This window comes from Morone saxatilis, unplaced genomic scaffold (genome assembly GCF_004916995.1).
Source record: "Morone saxatilis isolate NCDOM2014 unplaced genomic scaffold, NCSU_SB_2.0 Contig16, whole genome shotgun sequence".
In the NCBI taxonomy this organism is placed as follows: Eukaryota; Metazoa; Chordata; class Actinopteri; family Moronidae; genus Morone; species Morone saxatilis.
Genome location: NW_023339718.1, coordinates 14,739,608 through 14,765,661, shown reverse-complemented (window position 1 = coordinate 14,765,661; position 26,054 = coordinate 14,739,608). Strand labels below are relative to the sequence as shown.

The following is a 26,054-nucleotide window of genomic DNA, read 5'->3' as shown; positions in this document are numbered from 1 at the left end:
GTTGATTGGTTCAATCCTAGGTCGTCATGTTGCATTTTTCAGACAAAAATTCCCATCATTTATAAAGAGAATGAGTGGCCTTCAATATTTTCTCAATTTAAAACCGAAATAGGGGACACATACTCAAATCCATCCTAAATTGTACTTCTCTGCTGAGTCTCATTACCTGCCTGCTAACACCCTGGCTTGTGAGGAACAGCTATATTGTACAGTAAATAGCCTGACTAATAGCAATAAATTGGATGCATCAGTTGGTTTTGCACAAGCAAGAGAAAATGAAAAACATTAAAGGTTATGACATGGTTTAAAACTGTCAGCAAGGACAAGGAGCCATGGCTTTACAAACAACTTTCAGGGTCAGAGTCAAGGTTTAGACATCCCCTCCTCCATGTTCACTTACCTAGTCCATATATCACATAAAGAAGGAGACAAACTGGCTTTCAAATTGTCCAGAGCTGCTGTGAAAACAAAAAACTGCGAGTGACAGATGTATTTTCAGATTATGTAAGTTGTCCAGTGTCTCAGGCCTCGTGTTTAACCTGTCTACACCTCATCTCTGGCAGTGACATCACAAAAACAAAACCCAAATTGTAGGAGAATGAGACATGATTATACATATTAGTTGTCATTTTGCTTGTCGTCATCCCCTTTACACCACAGGAAGAAAAATGTCAAGAATGCAACAGAAATATGTTGATGGGTACATGTCTGCATTAGGTTACGTATGTTCAACGGCGCTCTTCTTTCAACTGTGAAATGCTGCATGTAAACACTGGTCAAGCAGAGGGATATACTTAGCAGGGCTGTGCTCGTTGGAGAAGTCAGAAATGCTAATGGTGGTCTGTGTAACTGTTCTAAGTGGTGCTTAATCTGAATGCAATGATGCAATGAAATACCCAAATCGGAAAATATGACAAGAGGGGCGGATATGACAGTATAGTTGTTTATTTTCACTAATGGACAGTGTACAGAGTATGCTGTGCTGCACTAATAAAATCATCACTTGTTTTATAATAAATAAACACACAAACACAGACATGGGAGAGAAAGAGAAAGTCACAGCTTTCCAGAGAAGAAAAGCCCTTTACTGGGACTACACTTGTCTCTTAAACCAGCAGTACAAGAAACGCGGGAAGGCGTACTGAACCAGAGAACAACAATTGCAGATGACGGCACTCTAGTAATGTGATAGTTATAATGGATGATTGCTGATAAAACTCCCATGTGAAGTTAACAGGGTTTCTGAGAAGGGATGGGGGTGAGAGGAAACATAGCTATGACGCAGTTTTTTTTTCAGTCTTGGACACAGAGGACAGAGAGAACCACAGTGAAATTCTCTTAAATGGCTCTTTTTCCTCTCCAACAATTTTAAGTCTAAACAGATGGGACTGATTTCAGCTATGAGTGATTTTACACTACTAAAAACATCAGTGACTGACCATCAGAAGACATGAAAGCGGAAGCTTGATGGGAGACAAAGACACAAATCTCAGCACCTGAGAATCAATACCTGATATTCAACTTAACTTGCCGGTATAAATGTTTTTGTTGAAAAGAAATATTAATAGACAAAAACTGTAAAACACAGATATATTGACTTAATGGATATAATTTGGATGAACCAGTTTCAGCATTTCCCACCTGCAGGTGACTTACGACCCTTTGGATTTGGGCTTAAACTGGGTGCAGCAACTTCTGTCTGGTGTTTAAACAGTTGGGTACAAATAAGTGTAGCTATATAGACACATATACATAACACATAAACAATAAAAAGTAGAAAATGTATAAAGCAAAATAATATATTTATATATTTATACATTATGCATTAACAAATGCACTTGCATTGATGGAGGTAGATAGCAAAGATTCAGAGGTAAAAAGGCAAATAGATGTTGCTGTGCTTTAGAGGAGAATAAGTACATAATGTGGCTGTAAAATCTGAAATTAAATGCAGGAATTTCTGTGTGCTTAGCAATAGTTTATACAGTACAGAGTATGAGGTGAAAGGAAAAAGTGGCAGGATGTTGCTGATCTCCTTGAGTTACCCATCCAGTAATCTGTTTCGGAGGGGTCTGGCTTGGCTGGCAGGGCTTTCCACAGTTAGCAGGAGGTGTTGAGGGAAATCTTGTCGGCTCACACAAAGAGCACGGAGTAGGGAGGACACCGGCAACCCTCAGAGGATGACTCTCGCACCCAGGAGCCATGACAGCCCGGGACTGAAGCTGCTGCCCAGAAGGTTCTAGGGAAAAAAGGGCCATATCAGACATGAAACAGTTAGTAACAACATTGGAAAAGTATTTGAAATGTTTCATTTGCGTTATTAAAATCCACTTTGCGTGCGATTTTAATGTGATTATAGCATATTTTAAATTATTCTGATGGTATAAGTTTTGATTTGTAGAAACAAAGAGACAGTGAAAAAGTATACCGAATTGCTTTCAGCCTATAATTCCACATATAGTGGCTTTAATCTCGTTGTATCTTGGATATTGTCAACAATATAGCCACTTCAGTTTTTGGGGGAACTACTTTTTCCAAATTATCCAATGTCAGCCAATCTAATGGATATGTTATGTTACCCTATATCAGTTGTCTATGAGATTGATTAGCAGCTCTGTTTTAACACTTCACAGATTCATGCCCTGTCAAATTAACTCATGCTGTAATTTACATATTTTTAAGTTGCACAACTAACACAGAAATTAGATTATAAAAAACTTTGATTTCCCTTACGATTTCCACAGAAAATGAATATTCATGTGTTTAGCTAACAAACACAAAGTCTTACACCATCTGTGTTGTGTAAGGTGTTTCCCTTCATTCAGAAGGAGCTGCTACTTGATTCCATAGACATCCATTAATTGAGCTCATCATTCAACATACTGTACCTTTAACCGCATTCAGCTTCCAGCCAGTCTGCAGATGGCTCAGCTATAATAAAACCAGGCCCACTACCAATAACTTAGCTGTTTGGTTTACCTGGTGCTCTCTAGGCCGTCGCCTCCACAGCGGTCTGACTTTGACATGGCATCGCTCTGACACTCTGCACAGACCAGCCTCTCTCTCACCAGATGAGCACTCCACAGTTTGAGTTTACACGCTGCACTGGCCTGTTTTACCCGCAGGTACACACAGTAACTGCAAGCACAGAGGGAAAGGAAACATGTCAAAAATAACTCTTTTTTATATTTGATCTTAAAATTTTGGACAAAAATATAGGGGTCAAAAAGTCTAATCACACACTTTTGGGCTCAAAAGTCTACAGATGTAATCTTGTGAGAACTAAACTCAGTGCTGCTCATGCAGCTCTGTAGAGAATATTTTGTTGGGTTGAACTGAGGACTTTTATTATTCAATCAGTGAATTCAATTCAGAGACAAAGACAAACACCCTTCCAATAGTAAAAAGCAATCCAACATGGCTTGATTGATGAAAGCCAAGTGGTGATCCAACCCAGCTGTGCTTGATCACAACTATCACTAGACAAAAGACTAATCAAACATCCAGATAAGAGAATTGTTCCATTTGAAGGTGATCCAGCAGTGTCATGGTCACCTGCAGTATCCTAATATCAACACAGCTCACTCTGTGCACTGGAAACAATAATAAAGTCTTGTTTTTTAGCTCACTGTGTTCTCTGGCAGGCACTTTGAACTTTTGCACTATTTATTTTGTCTCTGATTTAGTCAGCTGTGACAAAACATCCCCAGTGAGGTGGTTTGTCAAAGAAAACATGAAGCTGCAGTTTCTTTTCTCAGTGATTCTTGAACACTTTGTCCACTAGTTACATTTTATATGGTAATGCAATATTGTTATTCAGGTCAGATTTGTTTATGTGTTTAAGTTTGCATTTTGAACAAGGTTTTGCTACAAATAAGCAAATTGTAGAGAGTACAGAACACAACATAATATCTTATGCTTGATATATTCTGTCAGCCATTTTCATTAGCATATGAATTGGGATTATTTTAAGATTATGTTGAAATGACAACTATAATGAGGTTCTAATAAATTCAGTTCATGCACACATGGAATTGCCAAAGGGACATTTCTTCACTTTTTTTCCCCCTGACACTGTGTCGCTTACTGTAATAGTTTATCACATTTACACATCTATATGACTTTCATCAGGTATATAGGCAGCATGACAACACTTCCTATATATATATATTTATATATATATATATCTTAAACAACATCCAACAGCTACAAAATAACATCAAATAAACCTTTTTCACTTTTTCCCTATAAATCCCTGTTAATACCACTAAAAATATTTTCATATAAAGACACAATAAGACCTTAACCGTCCTAATTCCTGAAAGACATCAGCACAGGTCTGCGTTAAGCCTCTACAAGTAAAGTAAGCAGTGTATAATATCTTTGTGAAATATTACTCATTCCAATTACAGATATAACTAGAGATCCAAAGACAACTACAGATCATCATTTCATTTCATTTTAACAGCTCATTCCCTGGGTCAATTCCCATATCAACACCAGGGCCCCAGATGTTTGTGTGAAATCACTGTAATGCTGTGTCATCCATTTTGAATTGCTCACATTTATGAGTAATGTTCCTCCAATTACTTGATGCTTTCTATTTAGTAAAAACAAAGGTATCCGATGTCCATTTTAATCTCAGTGAAAGGTTGTGAGCTGTTAAGAAACCAGCCGTGTTTTATTCCCTGGTCTCTGATTTGTCTGACTCTGAGAATGTCTGCAATCAGCTCGGATCAAATATGACATCTATGCAGGGAGGGTTTACCTTTTACATGGATTATGGCTGCTTTATCAGTAAAGGTCAGCTCATGATGTAAATATTCAGTGACAGTGTTCATGTTACACAGTCAAAGCAATTTCAAGGCTCTGCATGTTATGGCAACCTTGGTCTTGGTCTGTACTTTTAATCTTTTGGAGTACAGAGTTGATCTTAAAATGACCTTTGAAACTAAGTAAAAAAAAAAAAACTGTGGAGTAAAATCCAGCTGTATCAGAGAAGTTGAAATGCAGCTTTGGAGCTTGGAGCTGGAAAAAGAGTTCATGCCAGAATGTGCAAGCTAACATCTGAAAATGTTCTTCATTGTTGGCAAAAAAAGCACAACATTGTTATGCTTTTAAAGACCAAACATGCTTTTGAAATAATGAGCTTTTTAATCAAGTGCTGGGTCTCTGTAAATAATTTACAATTATACTTAATAAGAAGTACGGTCTAGACCTACTTCATTTGAAAAGTGTCCTGAGATGACTTTTGTTATAAATTGGCACTATACAAATACAACTGAATTGAATTGAAATTGAAACCCTTCAGATAATCTCTGTACAGTACATATGATCATTCTACACTCCACACTTTTCAGCTGTAATTACACCCACACATCAATTGTACTTAAAGACGGCACTACAGACAAAAACAAAGAGGGCTGGCTGGGTCGGTTGTGAGCGGTCCTGTGTGCTTGTTTGCAGTGTGTTAATAGAGGCCTTACCTGGCCTTCTCCTCCTTCATCAGCATGTGTGGTCGCCTCCAAGGGTCCTTGAAGTTCCTCTTGAAAGAATCAGGCAGGATCTTTGCCACCTCTGCAGAAATAAAAAAAATAATGTCAGATAAGCTCTTGTTTCCACTGAAGAGCAGCTCATCCCATGACTCATTAAAATGACTCAATGTTTTAAAGTGGTGTGGTGGGCAGTGGTTCTTTGGAAATCTTCTTCTTGGAAAAGTTGTTACGTGTTCTGGTGTTTTATTACTGGGAGAGTTATTCAAGTAACTGAGGTATTTGAAATAGTACAGATGGAGATAAGGCTTCAGAACAGATGTGTTACTTACAGTAAAAGGTACCCCAGAGAATACTGAAACACCAAATTATTATGTAACAGAGTTCAGAGCTGGAGTCCGTGCATAAATGCATGCATGTAGGTGCACATAGAAAAGGTCACGATCTCACCTTTCGCTGTGCTGCATATGGCGTTGTTTCCAAAGCATCCTCGACGCTGTTTGAGGTCAGGACAAGGCGTGCCTCCATTTCTAGGGGGAACGGACACTTGGCGACTCCTTTCTGTGCTGCCAACTCCACATGTAGATGTGCATGATGACCAGGGACCCCATGATCCCACCACACAGTCAATGGCTGCTAGGGAAGCAGGAAGACAGAGAGGTCAGCTGAGGATTTTAGATTTAAAAAAATCCAGTCCAGAGATGAAGATTAAGTAAAATATGAATGAGAAAAATACAAAGAAAGGCATTTACAGTTGTGCTTTCACAATAAATGCTCTCTGACACATGATTTTACCCAAGAGGTACTTAAACTTTCCCCTAATTGTTGCTGTCACGCCTAACTGCATGCTGAAAGTGTGAGCTGCAACACACACCAGACCCAGACATAGAGTTGCATAATACTGCACTGAGCATTTACTCAGGTAGGTGGGCAGCAAATGAGTAACTGGGTCATTACCATCTACTAATGTCAGATCAGCCAAACTCCAGGCTCAGGAAGTCTGCGACCCAGGTCAAGCGTGGGGGGGGGGTTAAATAAGGTTAAAGGGTTAAATAAGGGGCTAATTTTGCATCCTGTTCTCTCCGGTTTCTGTCTACCCCACACTTAAACACACACTCACACACAAATAGAGCACACCACATAAACACAGCAGCAGCAGCAATCAGGCTTCTCGTTCAGTAGGCTGATTTAGCCAATTACATCAGCCTAAGAGGAAGCTGTATTAGTTAGATGGCTGCTCTGATCAAAGCCAAGCGTCTCCAGCAGTAATCAAGCCTTGTCCAACACAGAGATTTAATAACGGCAGACATTTAACAGCTTTGTTTTTGGGAGGAAGTGCCCACTCCATAAACATAAACATCATAATAATGAGAGAGGCTCTTAAACACTCAAGCACTAATTGATAAATGCAAACAGATACGTTTACACCAGAATACTTTTTTTCAGAGAGCCTGATATTCTTTGCAGACAATAGAAGTTTAATACAATGAGAGCAGGTGCTCACAGTGTGAAGCTCTTAGATGTTCTTGATGAAATTATAGGGAGGGAGAGGATACATATACCATAACTGAATCTAATCCTCCTTTGCCATCTAATCTACCTAACTCTGTCTTTATAATACACACTCACCCCACAGTACAATGCTGCAGGTGAATAAGTATGTGTGTGTGTGTGTGAACAGGAGAAAGAGAGAGAGAGAGCTTTCAAGGTGCCGCCTGTTCGGTTCATTCCCATGGTCCTGTTGGGGTTTTGAAGGGGGGGGCGGCTGTCTCAGTGACACAGCCGATCCACAAAGCCACTGTGGAATCTCTGCATTCCTGCACATTAGTGCTGCCTACCTGACACTCGCCTTTCCCAGATCACGACACACACACACACACACACACATACACACAGATCGAAAACAATTTCTGTCAGATTAAACCCACCCACTTGGGCTTGTTCCACCTTCAGTCATCACCCTAAAACACACAGACATACACATTACCCCGTGTACACTTGTAGAGTGACATGAACTTTCTTGAAAGAATGAGGGGCGTGAGCGAATCAGACACCGCAACCATATCAGCTTTCCTACTCTTGCCTCCTCCACCTCTTCTTATCCTTACTCATGTCTCCTCGCCTTTCCTTCCCTCTTTTACATCCTCTGACGTTCACAGGGGTGGTTTTTATGTTGGTGTTTTTCTTTCTTAATAGTGGGAAAATCACGAGCAAGCAGTGCAGCTGAGGTCTTTACTGCAGAGGGTGCGCAATGAAATTGATAGGGTCAGTGAGTTCCCTCACCCAAGGGGGAAACAGGGCTATTACCCCCTGATCGAAACTGACATACACACTAACAGGACTAAGGCCCTGTCTGGAAGTTTCAACCTGTTGGCCCCAAGCCATCAGAGGTCAGAAGGCAATTACCAAACTGTGGTGGTCCCCTGCTCTGTTTCTGGTACCACCAGTGCGACAGTCCCACCACCCACATGATAGCCCTGTCTGACAGTCTGACACAGCCTGACCTACAGAGCTTACAGCCACTGTTGTCCCCAGTCCCCATTGTTGACGAGAAAGTCCCCAGTTGGAAAGCAACCACCTCTGACCTCTGACCCCAATACAGGAAACAAATGGCACTCGTTGTCAGCATGTTCAGCTTTTGTCTTTTCGATCAGCTGATATTATTACAAAGTGTTGTCAAGCACTTAAAAGTTGAAGACTCCTTCTATAATTAAACAGAGACAGTGTTTTATCAATACTGAGTTTAGATCTGTATTCTAACATATTTTGGAGCATATGGTTGATGTCAGAGCGACCTTTGAAACACTGACAAACTGACAAACCAGCTAAAGAATCTACAAAACTTAAAAACATATTTTCTCAATTAGCTTTGTATGAATAAAGGGATCCTACACGAAAACAAACCTTTCTGACAGAATAAAAAAATAAGTGGAGTTAATAAAGTCAGACAGGTTGGAAAAGGGTTGGAAAAAGATGAAATCACATATTTCTAAGCTTCAGGATTAAGACAGTTGGTGTTTCCATTGGTTATTGTCAATTAAATCTTACACAAATACTTAGTGTTCTGGGGATTTAAAGCATTAGATCTAGAGGGTGCGTTAAGCTGTGTTTGAAATGTAAAAAAATACATGTATAGTTCAGTGTAACAGGAGTTTGCTTGGAGAGAATCTGTGGCAGCAAATTTTCCAGGTAGCTGGAAGAGCTTCAGACGAATGCCACTAACTGAACCAAACCACTGAATGTGTATCCAACATCAGCACTTTTATCTCAGGACTTGTCAGCCAATCTGCAGTCACACTTGTTACACTGAGATAAAAGCGTACTATCTAGCTTTTTAGATTGGCATTTGTTTGCCTTTTCTTTCACTCTCCCTGAATTCTGCTTCCATTTTAGGGTTTCGTAACAAAAGAGTTATCAGACATGCCCGCCCAATTTGCTTTATTTTCTTCTCCCTTTATCACTTTGTCCCACGCGCTCTCTTGTTCTTTCTCCCCCATCTGCCTCTTTTTCACTTTGCCACCCCCTCCATCCACCCCCATCTCCTCTCTGATAGGACCCAGATGTCCAGCTTGTCTGGAGGACGACTGCACCCCAAGACCTCCCCAGCCGACCTCCCTCCCATGTAGAGAGTTGGGCCTTGGTCCCATCAGACAAGCCTTATAATGTTCAGCAACACAAGGGAGAGCCATAAGCCTGTTAATAGGGGTGAAGGACACAGGACTAAGCCCTAATAACAGGTTAGCACATAAATGTTTCCTGTAGACACCTTGAAAAGAGGAGCCAAACAAACCATCTTATTAAAAGGATTCATTACAAACACAGCTGATACAGATTTTCTGTTAAAATTGCAGGACCTATAAAGTGTTTGTATTGCATGGACTCCCAATGCTTTATCATAGCAAAATGCTAAAAGCTAAAAACATGGCACACGAACACATAATAAAATTGTGAATACTGACAACAATAAAACAACAACCTAAGAAGAAACCAAAAAAGGGAAACAGAAAATGTGCTCTTGTCAGTGGATGGTTCACCTGCTTACCTTCAAAAACGTCATTTAAACACAAAGTGAACTTTACTTCAGAGTAATTCACAGAGTTGTGGCATCATCTGAAGAATGAAAGCATCTATACTGGCTCAGGTTCAAAGTGAAAACAACTTAGAGAAGAAAGAAAAGTATACAGAATCATCTGTGTTTGGACTTTTTTCTGATGAACAACTTGTATGCAAAAAATGATTTGAAAATGATGGACAGATTCATAATATCAAAGTTCAAAGAATACCTCATCACCATCATAAGTTACACAAGTGCCTTAAAGATACAGTGTGTAACATTTAGGAGGATCTATTTTGCTAAAAGGTTCACGATAACAATGCTAACATACTGATGTTAATCAGGCATGTTTACAATATTTATCTTTTTAGTTGAGCGTGTTAGCATGCTAACATTTGCTAAAGAAAAATGCAGAAAATACACCATTGTCATTCACAGAGCAAAAATATTTGTGTTTAAAAAAAGCAAATATTAGGTTGACTAACCCAAATAAAAATAAAAAATAGTTAAAATCAATTCATTAAATCAATCAATTATCTTACCAGGCAGATCGTTTTTGGCTTATTTTTTGAGTTTTGTGTTATGTTTTATCCGTCTCTGATTTTTCTGCCACAGCATGGAAGCATTGAAAGATGATTAAATGTGTCCGTTACGCCACCTGTTTTCCTTATAAATACCTTCTACTGAAGGTACTATTAACACCTTTCAAGTTCACTTTGGAATATAACATTTACGTTTTCTAATCACGAACAGGCCAGTTAAAGGACACCAATCGTGATACTGTACATGCAGTATGTGAGTACCAGGAGAAACTGGACAGAAGGTTGTTTGTCCTAAACACTACAGCAGCTGGTCCGTTTCAGCCAAGCTGAGTAAAAGCATTCACCACTCAGAGCGCGTGGGAAGCAAGGAAGAAAAAGCAAAACATCATGGCATGACAGCATACCGCGCCCTAAAGAGAAGTAAGAGAAGCAGAGGTGCCTGCAGGAGAGACAGATGAATGATGAGCAAACCTCTGGTGTATTTGAGGCAGAGGCTACAATATGTCTTTCTGCTGGAGTGAGAACTACCAGACGCCACAGTAGGAGAGTAGAGGAGCTTCCCCTTCCATCCTCCTGTGGGCCAGTTTCATCTCTAGAGTCTATGAAGAGGAATGAGCAATTAGAGACTTACTGTAGGGCTGACATGGAAATTATGTGATGCACCAAAGGTACTCCTACAACAGGAGGCAACTCCCCACGTGGATTGCTAACACTGTGTCCTGTATCGTTCATTTGTGACGTTCGTTGGGTCTATCCAACTTTGTTTAAGCTGTGTTAACTGTTAGTGCCCTGTAGTAAAACAGCAATGTGAAGTTTATCTAGCCAAACAATATCTCATGTGCCTTATTGAAGAGGCAACTATTGAAGCGGCACTGAATCCTCTGTTAGTGCAGAAATACACATTTTCTCTCTCCCATGATGCATTTCTACCTTTATGTTTCAAAATAAGATCTCCTTCTAAGGTACAGACAACAACAAGGGTGCTTATTATTGCTTAGTTGAAAATATTTCTTTATAGCTGAACTGGAAATAAATAGATATATAAGTGTCACTTTCTACTTCTGTCAACTCATTTGCAAGAATGAGAAGAACATTTACAAACAGCTTAACCTTGCCAAGTTGGCCAAAAATACGTTTTACATTCTGTTGTGAGACATTGTCTAGAAAATGTCCACTGAGAATCAAGAGAAGTATTTTAGATAACAAGTGACAACTTGCTGTATATCACCTCCTAAACCTGAGGAACTACTTAAACTAACTTAAGGATCAAAAACTGATGATGACTGTATGTGTTGTAGGGAGGATTTTCTTCAAAACATTCCACCACTGGCTCCACTTGTTTTAGGTTAATACTTCAAAGCTCTTGACAGAGTAATATAAATATTAAGCGCACAGCAACTTCCTCCGAGCTGTTTGCAACCAATACAAATTCCTGCCAAATACTCCATTTGTACAACATCTCTGGAGTAAATCGTATCACGCTCCAAAAGAGCTTTAAGTGTTTGTGTCAGAGTGGTGCAAACAGCCTGCTGATTCTTCTTGTCTCTCTTCTGATGTCTCCCACTCCAAGCTCTTTGCTTGGCTACAGCTGACACGACTAAATTACAGACTGTGACAGACAGTACACAGACAGACTCCTTGATGCGTTACAGAGCTGTAGGATCAGGATCAGATACAGTCTGAGGGTAATGTGGGTGAGAAAACATCAGGGTGCTTTGATGGAAGTGAGCCAAGCCACAAGCTGCGTTGTGTGTTTATACTGTGCAGATGCTCAGGTTGCAGAGGGAAGAAGTCACAGTGTTTTTCTCAGCATCACTCAATGCTCAGTGATCCATACAGCATCTATAGGTCATGGCCAAATTGACGTTTTCATGTTCAGATTCAGACAGATTAAACACTGTAAAACCATTAAAAACATCCCCAAATACATATATATATATATATTTAACTTACAGCCCTAATTATAAATCTTGCCCATTTGTAGACGATTTTTATGCCTGTCACATGACTATTCAGCCTAGATGTTGTTCAGGAACACCTACATTACACCATGGTCCCAGAGAGAGGTCTAACAACACATGAGGTCCACTGTGCTAAAAATCCTCATCTGACACATGACTGAACTGATGCACATGGCAGCCGTTAGCTGACCTGTGAGGGACCAGCTGCTGTTGAGCAGTACAGTGATGACTCAACACTGACCTGAGGTGCTTCCCTGTGCTTATTCTGTTAAGTTTCAGCTTGGCAGGCACATGGGATGGATCAAGTGATGTCTGGCACGAACTCAGGTGGCTGCTAGATGATAAATGTTGTCTCTACATGCCTTTTTAACTGATAGGTAGATAAAAAACACAAACTGAGATTTGAGCCTGTAATATTTTTTACTATTTGGTTAGCTACTATAAGCCACAACTCATTCATTTATGTATTCATTTATACTTTAAAAGCCTCACTGCAAAAAAATATATTTTTTATATCAGATATGAACATATATGTATATATTCTTGCAAATGTAATGTTGCACTATTAGAGCATCACAGTATTTAAGAATTTCTGCACAGAGTTTACGGCATTCAAACAGTTATACTGGTGTTTTTTAACTCATTTACTGGTCTAGAAGTCACATTTAATTTACACACACTTTAAAATAATGTAATTTTAATTGTAGATATATTAGAAAAGTCTGCAACAAGACAAAACAGTACTTTAACCAAAATAAAAGCAGACATGATGCTTACTGAGATGGATCACTTGTCTCAAGCCCAAGATCACAAATTTGCACCAACTTACAAATTGATTTCTAATAAAAAATGTATCCAAATGTGCAAAACCTTATAATGACTTTTGGAAAACAGCTGCAGTAGAACAGTATGCTGCAGCTCCACAGTGATTAACAGGTGGTTCAGCTATCTGTGCAGTAAACAGTGAGGTCTAATAAAGTGTGTTACAGCGTCCATTACAGTACTTTTGTACATACTTTTAAGTGATTAACTGAAGTCTGGATGAGGCAGCCTGTTCACATCACAGCATAGATACAAGACTCAACCAAAGGTTCACTGTGTATACACTCATGTGCCTAAATAGAGGGATCGCTGAAGCATTTTAAGTGCTCTTTGACTTGCTGGACTGACCCTGCAGGTGCTTGTTAGTGTGCACTTAAGACAAGGGTCACACTCTGAGTGTATCTATACGCAGATAATCACTCCTCATGAACTTGAGATGTTTCAACATACTGTAAGAGCTGAGTCTGTCACATCTCAGACACAGCTCTACTGTAGGTAATCCTGACCATCTTTGGCAATCTGTTCCCATGGTGTCCATTCCCTCATTTGTCCATATATAGCAGCAGCCAGGGTGATGAGGGAAGACTATACCCACACTCATATTTTAAGGATTCTGTAAACATTTAACCTTGATCTCATTGTTTAGTGCAGGTGTTTCTTTCATTGTTCAAGAGAAAACTGCCATGCTGATTTGTGCCTCTGTTATGATCCATCACTCACACTTTCCTACCATTTCATGGCCAGGTCAAGGGTCAACCCTACAAACTTAAAAACACATAGACACAAACTGCTGTTAAAAAATACACCATGAAGACAGGAGAGTGCCCCCTACTAATGGCACTGAAAACAAACAGCCTTAATGGACGCACTAAAGACAGCTATGTGTAGTATGTCTCACTGTCTCCATGTCACCTCAATGCCAGCCATCTCTGGCTCAAACTGGACTACAATGAACAACAAGCGTCACTGAACAGGACACAGTTGGAATCCACACAAATCTGCGCAGTATATATGTGGTCATTTCTCCCAAAGCTTTCAAACCTTAAACAATCAGCAAATGCTGAAGTCATTTTATGTTTAAAAAAAAAAAAAGAAAAAAAAACCTGTCACGAGGATAGAGCAAGCAAACTCACCAGATATTTGGCACACACGCTGATAGTCCTCGCAGCAGTCTCCGGTTTTCTGACAGTAGGTATCACAGTAGCACACCGTTTTTCTCTTGGTGTACTCAAAACATTCGTTGTTCCGGCCGGTGCAGCAGTTTGGGACCTCCCTGTCCCAGCAGCCGGCTTCAGCCTTTGGAACAATTTCCCCGCAGAAAAACGCTAAATATCCACAAACGACAAACCCAAGACGCGCTGAGCTCCATCCATGCGCTCCCATGCTGGAAACTTCTCTTGGTCCACTTGCTCCACTGGTGTATGGTTCTTAAAACTGACTTGTGCTGGAAAGACGCTGGTTATATTTTCTATTTTCTATATAAAATCCAAATCCGGGTTAACTTTGGCATTGACACCTACACGAACAACTGATGCGTAAAAGTGGAGCCTGTGTGCGCACCAACTCTCCTCTAATCAGTCAGTCGGACACCGCCCCTTAGAGCTTTCTGTTGGTTTTTAGGTTGGCTTTTAGGAAAGGCGTACAGTACCGGTATCTCTCTCTCTCTCTCTCTCTCTGTTTGTCTCTCTGTCTATCTGTTTGTCTCTCTGTCTCTCTGTCTCTCTCTGTCTCTCTCTCTCTCTCTCTCTTTCTCCCCCTCTATTGCGCGCGCTTGGTTGCGCAATATCTGTACCTCAACAATTGAGCGCTCTTACAGAAGTTCTGATTATTCTGTCAAAGGGTGTTGGACTACATCTGCTGCTGAAAAACAACTGATTGCAGATTAAGATGATGTGCATTTTTGGGAAAGACTGCCAAACCAAACAAAATATCCCCTAATGCAGGCATTTATAGTGACTTGCACGGTTGCACCTAAAGCATTTCAAGGAATCCAAAACATTACCTCGACACGACTGAACATATATCTGTGAAAAGCATCTTAAAACTGTCAGATCCGTTTGGCTTCCAATCAGACAATCCAATTCAGCACCACTGACAGCGGCGCCACCTCTTTATGTCAAAATACCAAATACGGATACAAAAAAAATACGATTCAGCCAAAAGCTACTGCGAAAAGCGACGAGGTCCTTTTGGAGCTGCTACAACGAAATGATCTCCACTCATCCCGTAGAGCATCTACCCTTTTGAAGGAATACTGGAGAACAATAACATTACTCACCCTTCACTGGTTCAGAGTGAATGGAGGCTCTCGGGGAGACACTGAGCAATGGGGTGATACTGTAAAAGCGCACCAGGACGAGAAAGAAACGAGACAATCGCCATTCTTGAGAGTTATAAAGGATTCAAATCCCCTACTTCAGTGAAACCTCCAGTGCCATGTGGTTCACATATTATAAAGGAAGTTGTGTTTGATGTATCTGTAAGATATAAGGATTAGCTGCTCTCATTGCTGTTTGGAGACCTGTTAGAAACTTTCTTTTATGACTTTTCTCTACTTATTTGCTTTTTTTTACGTTGGAAATACTGGACATTTTAACCTCTTCATGGCTCTAATGATTCTCAGATGAGACAGAAAACTCACGTCTACATTAAGGCCATAATCTGTGATATAAGGTCACAAGGAGACATGGTTTCATCTTAAGGGGTCACAAACCAATATGGCTGGAATCCACCAGTAGAAAGGGTTTCCATCTATGAAACACAGTGGATCAAAAGTATAACTACTACTACTACTTTACATAATCGAATACTCAGTTAATTGTTATTGAAGCCTTCATGTTGGGCACGATAAAGTAGTGGAGCTGTAGAGCAACTCAACTTTTCATCTCTTGAGTTCAAAGACGATCTGTGACTAATGTCTGTGAAGATGATAAGACATTTTTAGGCAATTTTGGTCCAGTCCTCCATCAAGCAGCCGTGAGGAGGAGGAGGGAGTGATGATGTTAGGATGAAGGTAAGTTAGTAGGTTCTTTGACCCTTCTCATAAAGCCCTATTGTACAGATATGAAGAGAGAGAAGGCCTCTCTCATCACTGAGGTGTGTGTGTGTGTGTGTGTGTGTGTGTGAGAGAGAGAAGAGAGAGAGAGAGAGAAAGAGAGAGATATTCACAATGTTTCATGTGTTTGAGGGTCTGGCTCCACCTACTGTTTAAGATGATTTCTTTGCATGTACTGTATTTGTGTCTTAGTATATTAGTTCACACTTCATGCTGCCATGATCTCCTGTTAAACTGGTATTTATTAACTTACTATAGACTCCTACTCTGCTGCATAGGACACTGATTATTCTGACAGTCCACTGGCCTACACCTTCACACACAGCAGTTGTAGAAAGTAACTAAATGCTGTATTTTTAGGGCACTTTTTAAGGCTATTTTATACTTCAACTCCACTATATTTTTACTCCAATACATTTACTTTAAAGCATTATTTACTTTACAGATTCAGATTATTAATACAAAATAATATATATGATTCTTAAATAACAATAATTCAGATTATTAATACAAATGTATTAAAAGATCTGAGTACTTGTCCAACACACTCACACACAGTATTTCAGTACACTTTTCTCACTTCCTCATTCAAGCCAAAATGTCCACCACATGCTGTCCTTACTCCCATCTTCTGCAGAGAGCCATGCATTCCTTCTCACAACAAACACTGGGGCACCAGGGATCTTGGTCTGTGTGTGTGTGTGTGTATCTGTGTGTAAGAGAGAGAGACTAAGAGAGAGAGATGGGTAGTTGAATCACTCTACATGACAATCAGCCAAAACTGGAACAATGGGGTCCCTGTTCATTCCTCATCTACCTGCCCCCCATGGTTTGTCCTGACGTGATCTGTTGTAACCAAAAGGGCAGAACAACAGACGAACGAGAGAGAGGGAGGATAAAAAACACAACCAGTCTGCATGCCTTCAAGTTTTCAGATGCTTGATTTAATGAGTTTTGAAATCCCCCTACTACAAAGGACTTTACATTAAGTACGGACAAAAGGAGGATACAGTGTTTATTGCACAAGCGTCATCATTAAGAACCACATAGCCTACACACACTGCATTGGAATACATTGATTTGCAATAACAATAACATTTTCTCTTGGCTATTTGGCAGTCGGGAACACAAGCATTTTGTTTGGCGAAACAAAAAAACAAACAAACATGATTTATGATACAGTTTTTAGCGTAATACATATAGATTATGAGCGTTTTCATGTCACTAGTGATGGTAAAAGGAGGAAAAGCAGTTTTTGTTCATACAAAAACAATATAAATGTACCACAGAAATCTCAAATTGACTGTAAGATGATTAAAGAATTTAACACTGTATGTTGATAATAGATGAGAATATTTCTAGTACCCACAAACCATAACAGTAAAAGGCACATGAGTGAGAAGTAAAAACAAACCCTGAATGAAACAGAACAGCACCTGAAATAGATTTGAACAATTCATAACCCCTCAGATTTATCTTATGACTCGTTCCCAGTTGGGAACTGTTGGCGTGGAGAACATATGTAGAAGGGAGAATCACAAAGATTGAAAACTTCTTCTAATGTAATCAGAAGACAAATAAGCATCCGGTGGTAGTATGCTGATGAACAGCGGTGTTTCCATTGGCAGGGAATAAGAGGCCTGAGGTTACTTCGTCTGTATGACTCAGTGCCGTTGGGTCATTTAGACTCACAGTGAAATAGAGCAATTAAATATTTTCCTAACATCTTAAAAACACCTTCACACCCAGACCCGATCACACAAAACACACGACACAAGTGGCACAAGTTAACAGCAAATAGCCTCTCAACCATCTACATATTCAACATTCAACTGCCAATAAATACATTTATAAAGTATAATATAAGTCATAATATTTGCTCCTCTTTTGTTAAGATCATTAAGCTACTGCATGTTCTTACTCCGAACACACCTTCATAGTATAGGTTTGGCATTTGGCACAGGAATCAAATATATCTTACTTTACAGATAAAATATAATGCTAGTAATGAACTAAATTAGAATCTACACTGTATAAAAATAATTGGCATATTATTTTTTTTAAATAATTCTCTTAAAGGCCAAGTTATAGAAGTTACTGCAGCTTATGGGGCTGTAAACTGCAACCAGCTGTAGTCTGGCTCCTTTGGATTTAAAACCATACTAGGAGACAGAAAGCAACACTAACTCAAGAAAATCCAGTATGACACCTGCATACTCCCAGTAAACATCAGTAAAACAGCTGTGAATGACTAGAAATTATGTTTTTCACTGAAGGTGGGTATTTTACAAAGTAGGTTTATAAAGACAGTGAACCAAATAACCTGATTTCTGTAAAAATGTTGTTTATAACCACAAAAATGTTTAAAGGAATCACGTTGTTGACCCTAATACTCAGGGTTTGATCTCTAGAACGAAGTATCTTTTTTAACAATTATTTGGTAAACTTTATAATCCCACTTTGTGAAATCTACCCTTGTTCTTATCAGGTGTCTCGGTGCTGAGCAGCAAAGCTCTGCATACACTCCAGCTGTCCAGATGTGGGCGACATTGAGCCTCTTTTCAGGCTATCTTTCTTCTCTGCAGCCACCGTCTATGAGCTCCTCAACTTCCTGATTAGCATATGACACGGATCTAAGTTCAGCTCTGTACCAGCAGCTGGTTTTTATGATACAAAAGAGCTCTGTGAAACTTGGAACTGTGTCTGATGCCTGGGAAGCAGGAAGCTGCCGCCCCCTCTGTACGTCAAATAGCTCATTCCGTCTTCCAGACCGTATTCAGGACCTTCACCACCTCCTCATAGATGATGAAAACTATGGCCACATCCAGACACACACGGCCCAGCCGAGGAACTGTCCCTTTGTAAAATCTACAGATGGACACAAAGTAAGAGAGGGGTGAGTATAAAATATCAGTATTTAGGAAAAGGCACATTTATTGTTGGCTGATACATCTCTATATCCAGTAGCACTACAGTAACATACAGCTATTCATTCTAGGTAAAAAATAAATAAAAATTGGTTGTTCAATCCTACTGAATGTAACATAAAGCATTATACAGATAAAATATGAAAAAATATATATATACTCAATACTAGGGTTATAAATAGGTGTTTAGGCTTGTTGTTATAAAAGGGGATAAAAGCCCCCCCAAAAAAAGACTCAAATAAAGTGGAGGCGTACTCACGCTGCCAAGCCCTCATGTCTCAGGATCTTTGAAGCACAGTCCAATGTGCTTTTATATTTATGTGCTTCCAGACCCTTTGGAAAGAAAACAAAAGGCAATGTTATTTCTAATTAATGTCAGTAGGTGGCAACAACTTCAAAGGTTTGAATTAAATCACCAGCAAGGAACACAAAGACCCTGAGCTTTGCCTACAGCCATCATATTATGTACCTGCATCCTCGTCTTAATTACATCCAGTGGGGTGTTTCCAAAGACACTGGCAGCTCCAGCTATGGCTCCAAAGGCTCCAGTCAGCAATGGATTGATAGCTTTGTTGGGGTTATCACCTAGTGAAAGGACATAACAGAGTAGTAAGTAACAGTGAATGCTTTGATACAAATTTAGTCCTGGTACTGAACAGCTGAACAGGATGGTGAAACCCTGCAAGCAGTTTGCAAACACTTTGGACCCCAAGTGTGTCCATATGAACACTGTACAGACAAACACATACAGCCTTATGCACACTGACCTTTGTACCAGTTCTTGAGAGAGGTCATCACAAAGAATCGAATAGCTTGGTTGGAGCCTTGTTTGAGGACTGTGGCAGTGAGACCCTGGTATGTTCCACTCAATCCTGGTAAGGCATGACAAGTGGGTACATTTATTAGTAAACAACATCTGGAAGCTGCATTACCCTATCTGACCAGTAGATGTCAGATGAATTACATCCACTGAAACTGGTGTTTACCTTGTGCCCTGACAATCTCTCTGACTCCGTGGAAGAAGCCCTTGTATTTGGGGTTGGCTGAAGTCTGGTCATGAATGAATTTAACCTTGAGAGATAAAAAAAGAACACCCAAAACAGAAAATGTTGCTTTACTAAGAAGGGAGACACACATTGTGGTGAAAACGGCACAAATATTTAGTCTGGTCGTCTTTTAAATGAGACTTTCAAATGAAACTGAGTTCAGTGAATGTGCAAGGACACAATATTGAACAATTCTACTGAAATATAGTTAGCTTAGAAGAGTGCTGCTCATTTCTTTGTTTGGGTAGTTAAGAATGTCCTGTGCTTTGTTTCAGACATCACACATATGTTCCAATACTTATACAAAAATTAAAGTACACAGGACTGTTTTATGTGTATTCAGGCTGTGCACATAGTATGTATGACACTAAAATCAAACCACAAATCTGACCACTGATCAGCTGGTAACATACCTTGACAGTTTCCATGGGACAGACCACCAAAACAGCCTCCATCACCCCGGCTCCAAGCCCACAGAGCAGGCCTCTGGTGCTGTCCAGTCGACCAGACTCATCCTTTGCATGGTTACTGAGAAACTCAAAGATCCCGAACCTGAGGAACAGAACAGAGCCAGCAGGGAAGATAAGTTAACACAGGACTGCTGACTACTGTGAATAATCATTTGTGTAATTAAACAGTACATCTCTGCAAACAGGTCTGTGACAGGTTTCAGTTGCCTACTTTTGTTTAAAATCCTGGAAGAACACATATTACACAACATTTGGTAAGATAAACTAAGTAACATAATAACAATTCTTAAGATGGCAGGCTTAAGTTTGTTATGTTGTTATGCCTTTCCACTTGTTTGTTGGAGCTCCATTTCAATCATTTGAGGCCAAAATATTAAACTGTTCTGCAATCTGGTTAATGCAGCTTTAATAACCGGAGATCATCTTCCACTTCATGTTTTGGTTTACTAAAATGTTACTTAAGTATAAGTTTAAATGTAAAAAATAAAAACCACTAGATGACAACACTGCAGTCAAAGGTAATGATATTCCTTGTATTGAGACCACTACACCAGTAGCATAAGAAAAAAGGCCACAAATAGAAAGATAATCATGCCGCCCCTCATCAGCAGAAATCAGGCAGTAGAGGAGGACATTTCCAGTTCTGTGATTCATCGAGTACCAATAAAAGCAGAACCACGGATGCACCTCAAGGCAAAAACATTCCTTCCAACTCAGATTTTTTTTGGAGACAAATTGCTGAAAGTGCAGAATGTGCTCAGGGCTTTCACTTTATTGTCTTGCCTGCGTCCTCATTAAAGATGCACCAATAAACTGTCGTGTCTCAGTAACCAACAAGTGACCAGCAACAGCTGCCATGGAAGCCAGCCCAGAGAGAGAGAGAGACACCACGAGTGTGGTTTATGTATCCCCGCAATCAGAAAATGTTGTGCCAGCGAGTCCTTTATAAGAAAGGTTATTTATAGATGGAATTGAATTGTGGTGAAGGCAGGATGCTGCCCGGTACATTTAGCAAAGGGGCGGGGGAGGACAGACACTCGGTCTTGATAAATGCTTTGTTTTCCTCTCCGTCTTTCACCATTTACCTGCCGTCCTCAGGGGTCTAACAGAATTGCTCTCTTATACTCGGCTCAGGCGATTTTAGTTTCCTTCTCCATCTGCCTTTCTATGGCAAGATTTTCCTCCGTTCGTTAACCTTCCACATCTGTTCGTCTTTACTCACTCCTCGCACAGATTTAGTTTGTTTTGAAAGACAGGCTCCACACAATTAACTGACTCCCACTGTCAAGCGGGAACAAACAACACATAAAAATAAATCCATTCGTCTCTCTCTTTATGCACACCACTTGCTGACTACAAACAGCTTTTTAGCTTTGGAGAGATTGAAAAATGAAAAAGCCTTCTTCCCTTCAGCTTTCTTAGACTGCACAGAGATGGCAGTGCACTTAATAACTAACCTTGTGAAACAAATGCTATTCATTAAAAGTCGCTGGAGAGAAATATGCCACTGCCAAGCCTGATACTGCGCCAATTTACTCTCCAAATTCTCCAATTTAACAAGTGGACTAAACTTCACAGTTAAAATATGACCCATCACGTTTTGGCCGACATCCACAGTCAGAGATGAGTCATTCTGGACGGCAAAGTGCTGCCCAGTCTTCATTAGTGGGTCTTTCTACAAGGTCAGTTGTCTTAATGGGACGAGGAGTTGAAGGAGAGAGAAAAGGAGGCTGGGCGGACAAGACAGAGGGATGTAAATATGGATGAAGGGTTAAGCGGAGGAAAAGGTCAAAGGCTCTCTTGTCTGTCCCTCTTACACCTCCCTGACAATCCTCCAGCGGACAGCATGGTGCATGATGGTGCAAAGGCAATCAGTTAATGGGATGTGGGGAGGCAAAGGAGGGATAGGAAGGGGGAGGGGAAGTAAGATAGAGGAAGTAAAAAAAGAACACATCGAACAAACGAGTCACTGCGGCCAACGGAAAAGTGCCAAGGTATTTTCCACAAATCAAATCTACTTGTTCCCATCTCAGCGGCTTTCAATATCTCCATCATGTTTCATCTTTTTATTCACCTCCTAATGTTTAGCTGTATCAAATTAGTTGTTTAAGCAGATTTAGGTAAGCTGACGATCGACAGCCTCCCACATGATCGTAAGATAAATCTGAGGATTCATGAGATGATTCACAAGATAGGAAGACGAAAAAATAAACAAATTCTACTTCACTTTTTGCATTTTTTTGTGAATTACTGAATTGTTTCAACTCATGAGGTCTAGAAAACATTCAAATAAGAGAAGGGGAAAAAATTCACTTGGTGTGAACAGCTCACAACCAAAAAACCCCTGAAAACCATACCAAGAGTCATGAGTAGATACAGGGTCCTTTTGAGGGGTCTATAGCTAAAAAGAAGCCTTTTTCTGGCCTAAATAATTGAATCAAAATGTTTAACTAAAAAACACCAGGTTATATTTTTATATGCAATTTAGCCACTTATATACATTTTTATATACAATGTAGTCTGATGACAACGGCTAAAAGACGACATGGCTTAATCCTCTGTACTCCTTCATGCTATATTTCCTCTGAGGAAACTCTCCTTAGAGCAGGAACAAAACCATTCACCCTCCCTCTGGAAAGGCTGACTGACAAACTCAAATGTGCACGCACAAACACACTCACGCACACTGTACATAAACATACACACACCCATTGACAGAGTACCAACACACGTCTCCCTCTCTGTACCCCTATTGAGACCCTGCCTGAGTTTGAGTGGCATCTTTTCTCCGCCTGGCTGAGCCTGTCTCTCCATCGTACAGACAGGCTCTAACACACACACAGACAAACACACATACACACACACACAAAGAAAGAAAGAAAGAAAGAAAGAAAAAAGAAAAGAAAAAAGAAGAAAGAAAGAAAGAGAAAGAAGAAGAGGGAAAGCAGGCAAGAATGAAAGAATAAACAGAATAAAAAACGGCGACATTAAACGTGTGTGTGTGTGTGGTGTGTGTGTGTGTGTGTGTGTGTGAGAGCACATGCACTGCAATGTACACACTTGTCTGGAGATAAATGTCATTGCTGTGAAAGAATAACGTAATTATAGTGAAGGCGAGTGTGGCATTTATGCCTTGCATTGTGGGTAATGGACTAGAATAATTGGAGTGTGTGAGTTAGTGATTCCAGGTAGCGGACCACAGAGGCTTAGCTAAAAGTGTGCATTTTATTGCAGCCTTTACTGCACAAGTGAAGTGGTTACTCTACTTTTTATATTTATTAAAATATGAACAGATAGTAAGAAGTAGTGAAAAGTGCATCAGCTCTGCTGCTACTATTTATTTTAAAGGTCAAACAACATGGATCGAGGACTGCTGTTAACAGGAGTTATGTGCTTTCACTGTGTTTGTGCACTTTATTCAGTCATTCCTAATTTTACTGATTGGAGGAATCATTGTGTCCTTCAAGAATTGCGTGAAAATTACATTTAACAGCAAAATACCAGCAAAATGTGATATGTGCTTATTCAATCAGTTATTCTCTAAATATAACTGAAAGCTACTTTTTTATCTTTACATAGGTAGAATTTTATGTCACAAATTCACCTGTGAGTATATATATATATTAGTCTTGCACATTTACTTAAATATTTCACAACCCTTTCAGTTATTTTACTCACCTGACTGCAGATTTGGGAATGGATCCATACAGCAGTGAGCTTAGTCCTCTGTACAGTCCTTTGACACCGTGACCCTGTACGGTCTGTTTCACACAGTCACCTGAAGGAAGACACAATTATTATATATTCGATTATTATGTCAAAAATGACACTGGATGTTGTGTATTACTGCATACAATTCAGTGTTATGCTGTTTGACTGCACAGTGTCAGAAATATGTTTTTTGAGGGATTTGAGTGCAATAATTCTTTTGAGAATATCCCAGTTACCATAGTAGTAAGTCATACCAATAATAGCATAATCAATTAAATACAACAGTATGTATGTATGTATGTATGTATGTATTTGCCCTGTTACTGAATTACCCTTATAAAGAACACACCAGAAACATCTGTTCTTCACTGTTGGTTCGTCAACATCAAAAGGAACATATTGAACCAGAGGCTCATTTCCCCAAAACTTGGTGTTTTTCTTTGAACTTGGAGACTTCAGTCCAGTAATCCGTGTTCTGCTATCTAGCCAAGTGCAAAACTGAGCTGAAAAAGCAACAGCTGTCTTGAGCACTCATTAGCATGGTCTCCCATCCTCAGAGCTCCTCAACATTAACACATCCTGGGTGTGTGTGTGTGTGTGTACGCTGGAATGCATGGATGTTGAGTGTGCATGTGTGCATCGGTCTGTTATAAGTCATATAAACAAGCACAGTGACAGCCTGCCAGAATCCCTAATGTACCTGGGGATGATGGGTAATTAGATAATGAGCTCCTGAGAGAGGCAGAGAGGACTGAGAACAGATTATACTGTAGATAGATAGATAGATCAGTGATAGAATAAGATCAGATACCGATAGATAGAGTAGATGATAGGATAGATACGAGTCACGGAATAGATATCGATAGATAGATAGATAGATAGATCTGGATATTGTTTCCTTTGAACAAAGGCTAGCTTTATGCTCCACTCTTTATGCTAAGCTAAGCTAACTGGTACTATTACTGCTGGTAGTAGCTTCATATTTACCAAACAGACATGAGGCCAGTATCAATTTTCAAGATAGTGATCCACAATTTCGAAAAGTTTCTTTTCTTCAGTTGTCTTGTTATTATGTTTTTAATGGAGTTTTTTGTTTGTGTTGACAAAATAATAGAACAGTCCGAAGCTGAGGTTTGCAGTTAAAAAAGATTTCTCTCTCTCTCTGTCACACACACACCCACACACACCATACTCACCTATTCCTTTATATTTGGGTGGATTGGCCTTCTCATCCAGTTGTAACTGGGTCTTGACATACTCTGTAGGGAAAGTAATGCAGATCTCTATGCCACCCGCAATTCCACCTGAAACACAGAAAGTCAGAGCAGATGTTTGAATAAAGAACAGGCCTAAATTAACCTGGAACTGATCAAAAGTGAGTGCTGACTGAGGAAGTTGTTGACATTTTGCTTAAACTTAGCATACCACGTCTCCGTAGCTGCAGTCTAACCAAGCCTGATTCAGTGCCCCGTCACCGTTATGAATTGCAAGGAGGTCCCAGTACGTCATGGATCATTACAGTGACTCCACAAATGGCTTTCCCTCCATAAACATTAAAAGCACTGCCGCCGAGGGAGGCAGAGTAACGAGCCGGGCGAAGATAAATCAAGTGCTTCTGCTACGGCTAAACTACACAGACACTGTGCTGTTTGAGGAATGAAAACTCAACACAAGAGGAGGTTGTGTGAGAAAATTTAGCTGCTTCTTTACAGTAAGTAATGAAGTGAATGAATGAATGAATGTGTAAATGACCGTAAGAAGGTTCAGCCTGAAACTCGCCACAGTCAATGAGTTGAGGAGACAAGGACAAGTGTTCAAAAGCGAGGCTAATGCATAACACAGATGAGTCACAAGGGAGGGAGAATGGGGAGAGGGCTGACATTAATTAAATTATCTGCTCAGCCTACAGGGAGGGGCTCCATTACCCAGGCCAAGACCCTCCATTAACTCAATGACACAGACGCACACAAGCAC

The 26,054-nt window shown here is 40.0% G+C and overlaps 2 protein-coding genes across 3 annotated transcripts in view; both read right to left on the bottom strand.

The window, feature by feature from the left end:
* Positions 1-935: 935 nt before the first annotated feature.
* On the bottom strand, positions 936-14,518 carry si:dkey-178e17.3 (somatomedin-B and thrombospondin type-1 domain-containing protein). 2 transcript variants are annotated; one of them, XM_035657734.1, is made up of 5 exons: positions 14,005-14,518; positions 5,943-6,128; positions 5,487-5,577; positions 2,980-3,138; positions 936-2,239 (listed from the first exon to the last, which is right to left on the bottom strand). In XM_035657734.1, exons 1-5 carry the CDS (start codon positions 14,252-14,254, stop codon positions 2,134-2,136), a joined length of 792 nt encoding a protein of 263 aa, XP_035513627.1. In that variant the 5' UTR covers positions 14,255-14,518; the 3' UTR covers positions 936-2,133. The 2 variants fall into 2 exon arrangements, with proteins under 2 accessions (XP_035513627.1, XP_035513628.1); XM_035657735.1 differs by having other exon boundaries at positions 5,943-6,125.
* A 2,330-nt stretch (positions 14,519-16,848) lies between these two features.
* The window catches only part of si:dkey-178e17.1 (tricarboxylate transport protein B, mitochondrial), an 18,158-nt gene continuing 8,952 nt past the window's right edge, over positions 16,849-26,054 (bottom strand). The window contains exons 2-9 of the mRNA XM_035658969.1: positions 25,277-25,384; positions 24,048-24,147; positions 20,313-20,451; positions 19,840-19,924; positions 19,621-19,725; positions 19,323-19,438; positions 19,113-19,186; positions 16,849-18,794 (exon numbers count right to left, since the gene is read on the bottom strand). Of these exons, the coding sequence (XP_035514862.1) occupies positions 18,680-18,794; positions 19,113-19,186; positions 19,323-19,438; positions 19,621-19,725; positions 19,840-19,924; positions 20,313-20,451; positions 24,048-24,147; positions 25,277-25,384 (842 nt within the window). The 3' untranslated portion in view covers positions 16,849-18,679. The remainder of the gene's footprint in view (positions 18,795-19,112; positions 19,187-19,322; positions 19,439-19,620; positions 19,726-19,839; positions 19,925-20,312; positions 20,452-24,047; positions 24,148-25,276; positions 25,385-26,054) is intronic.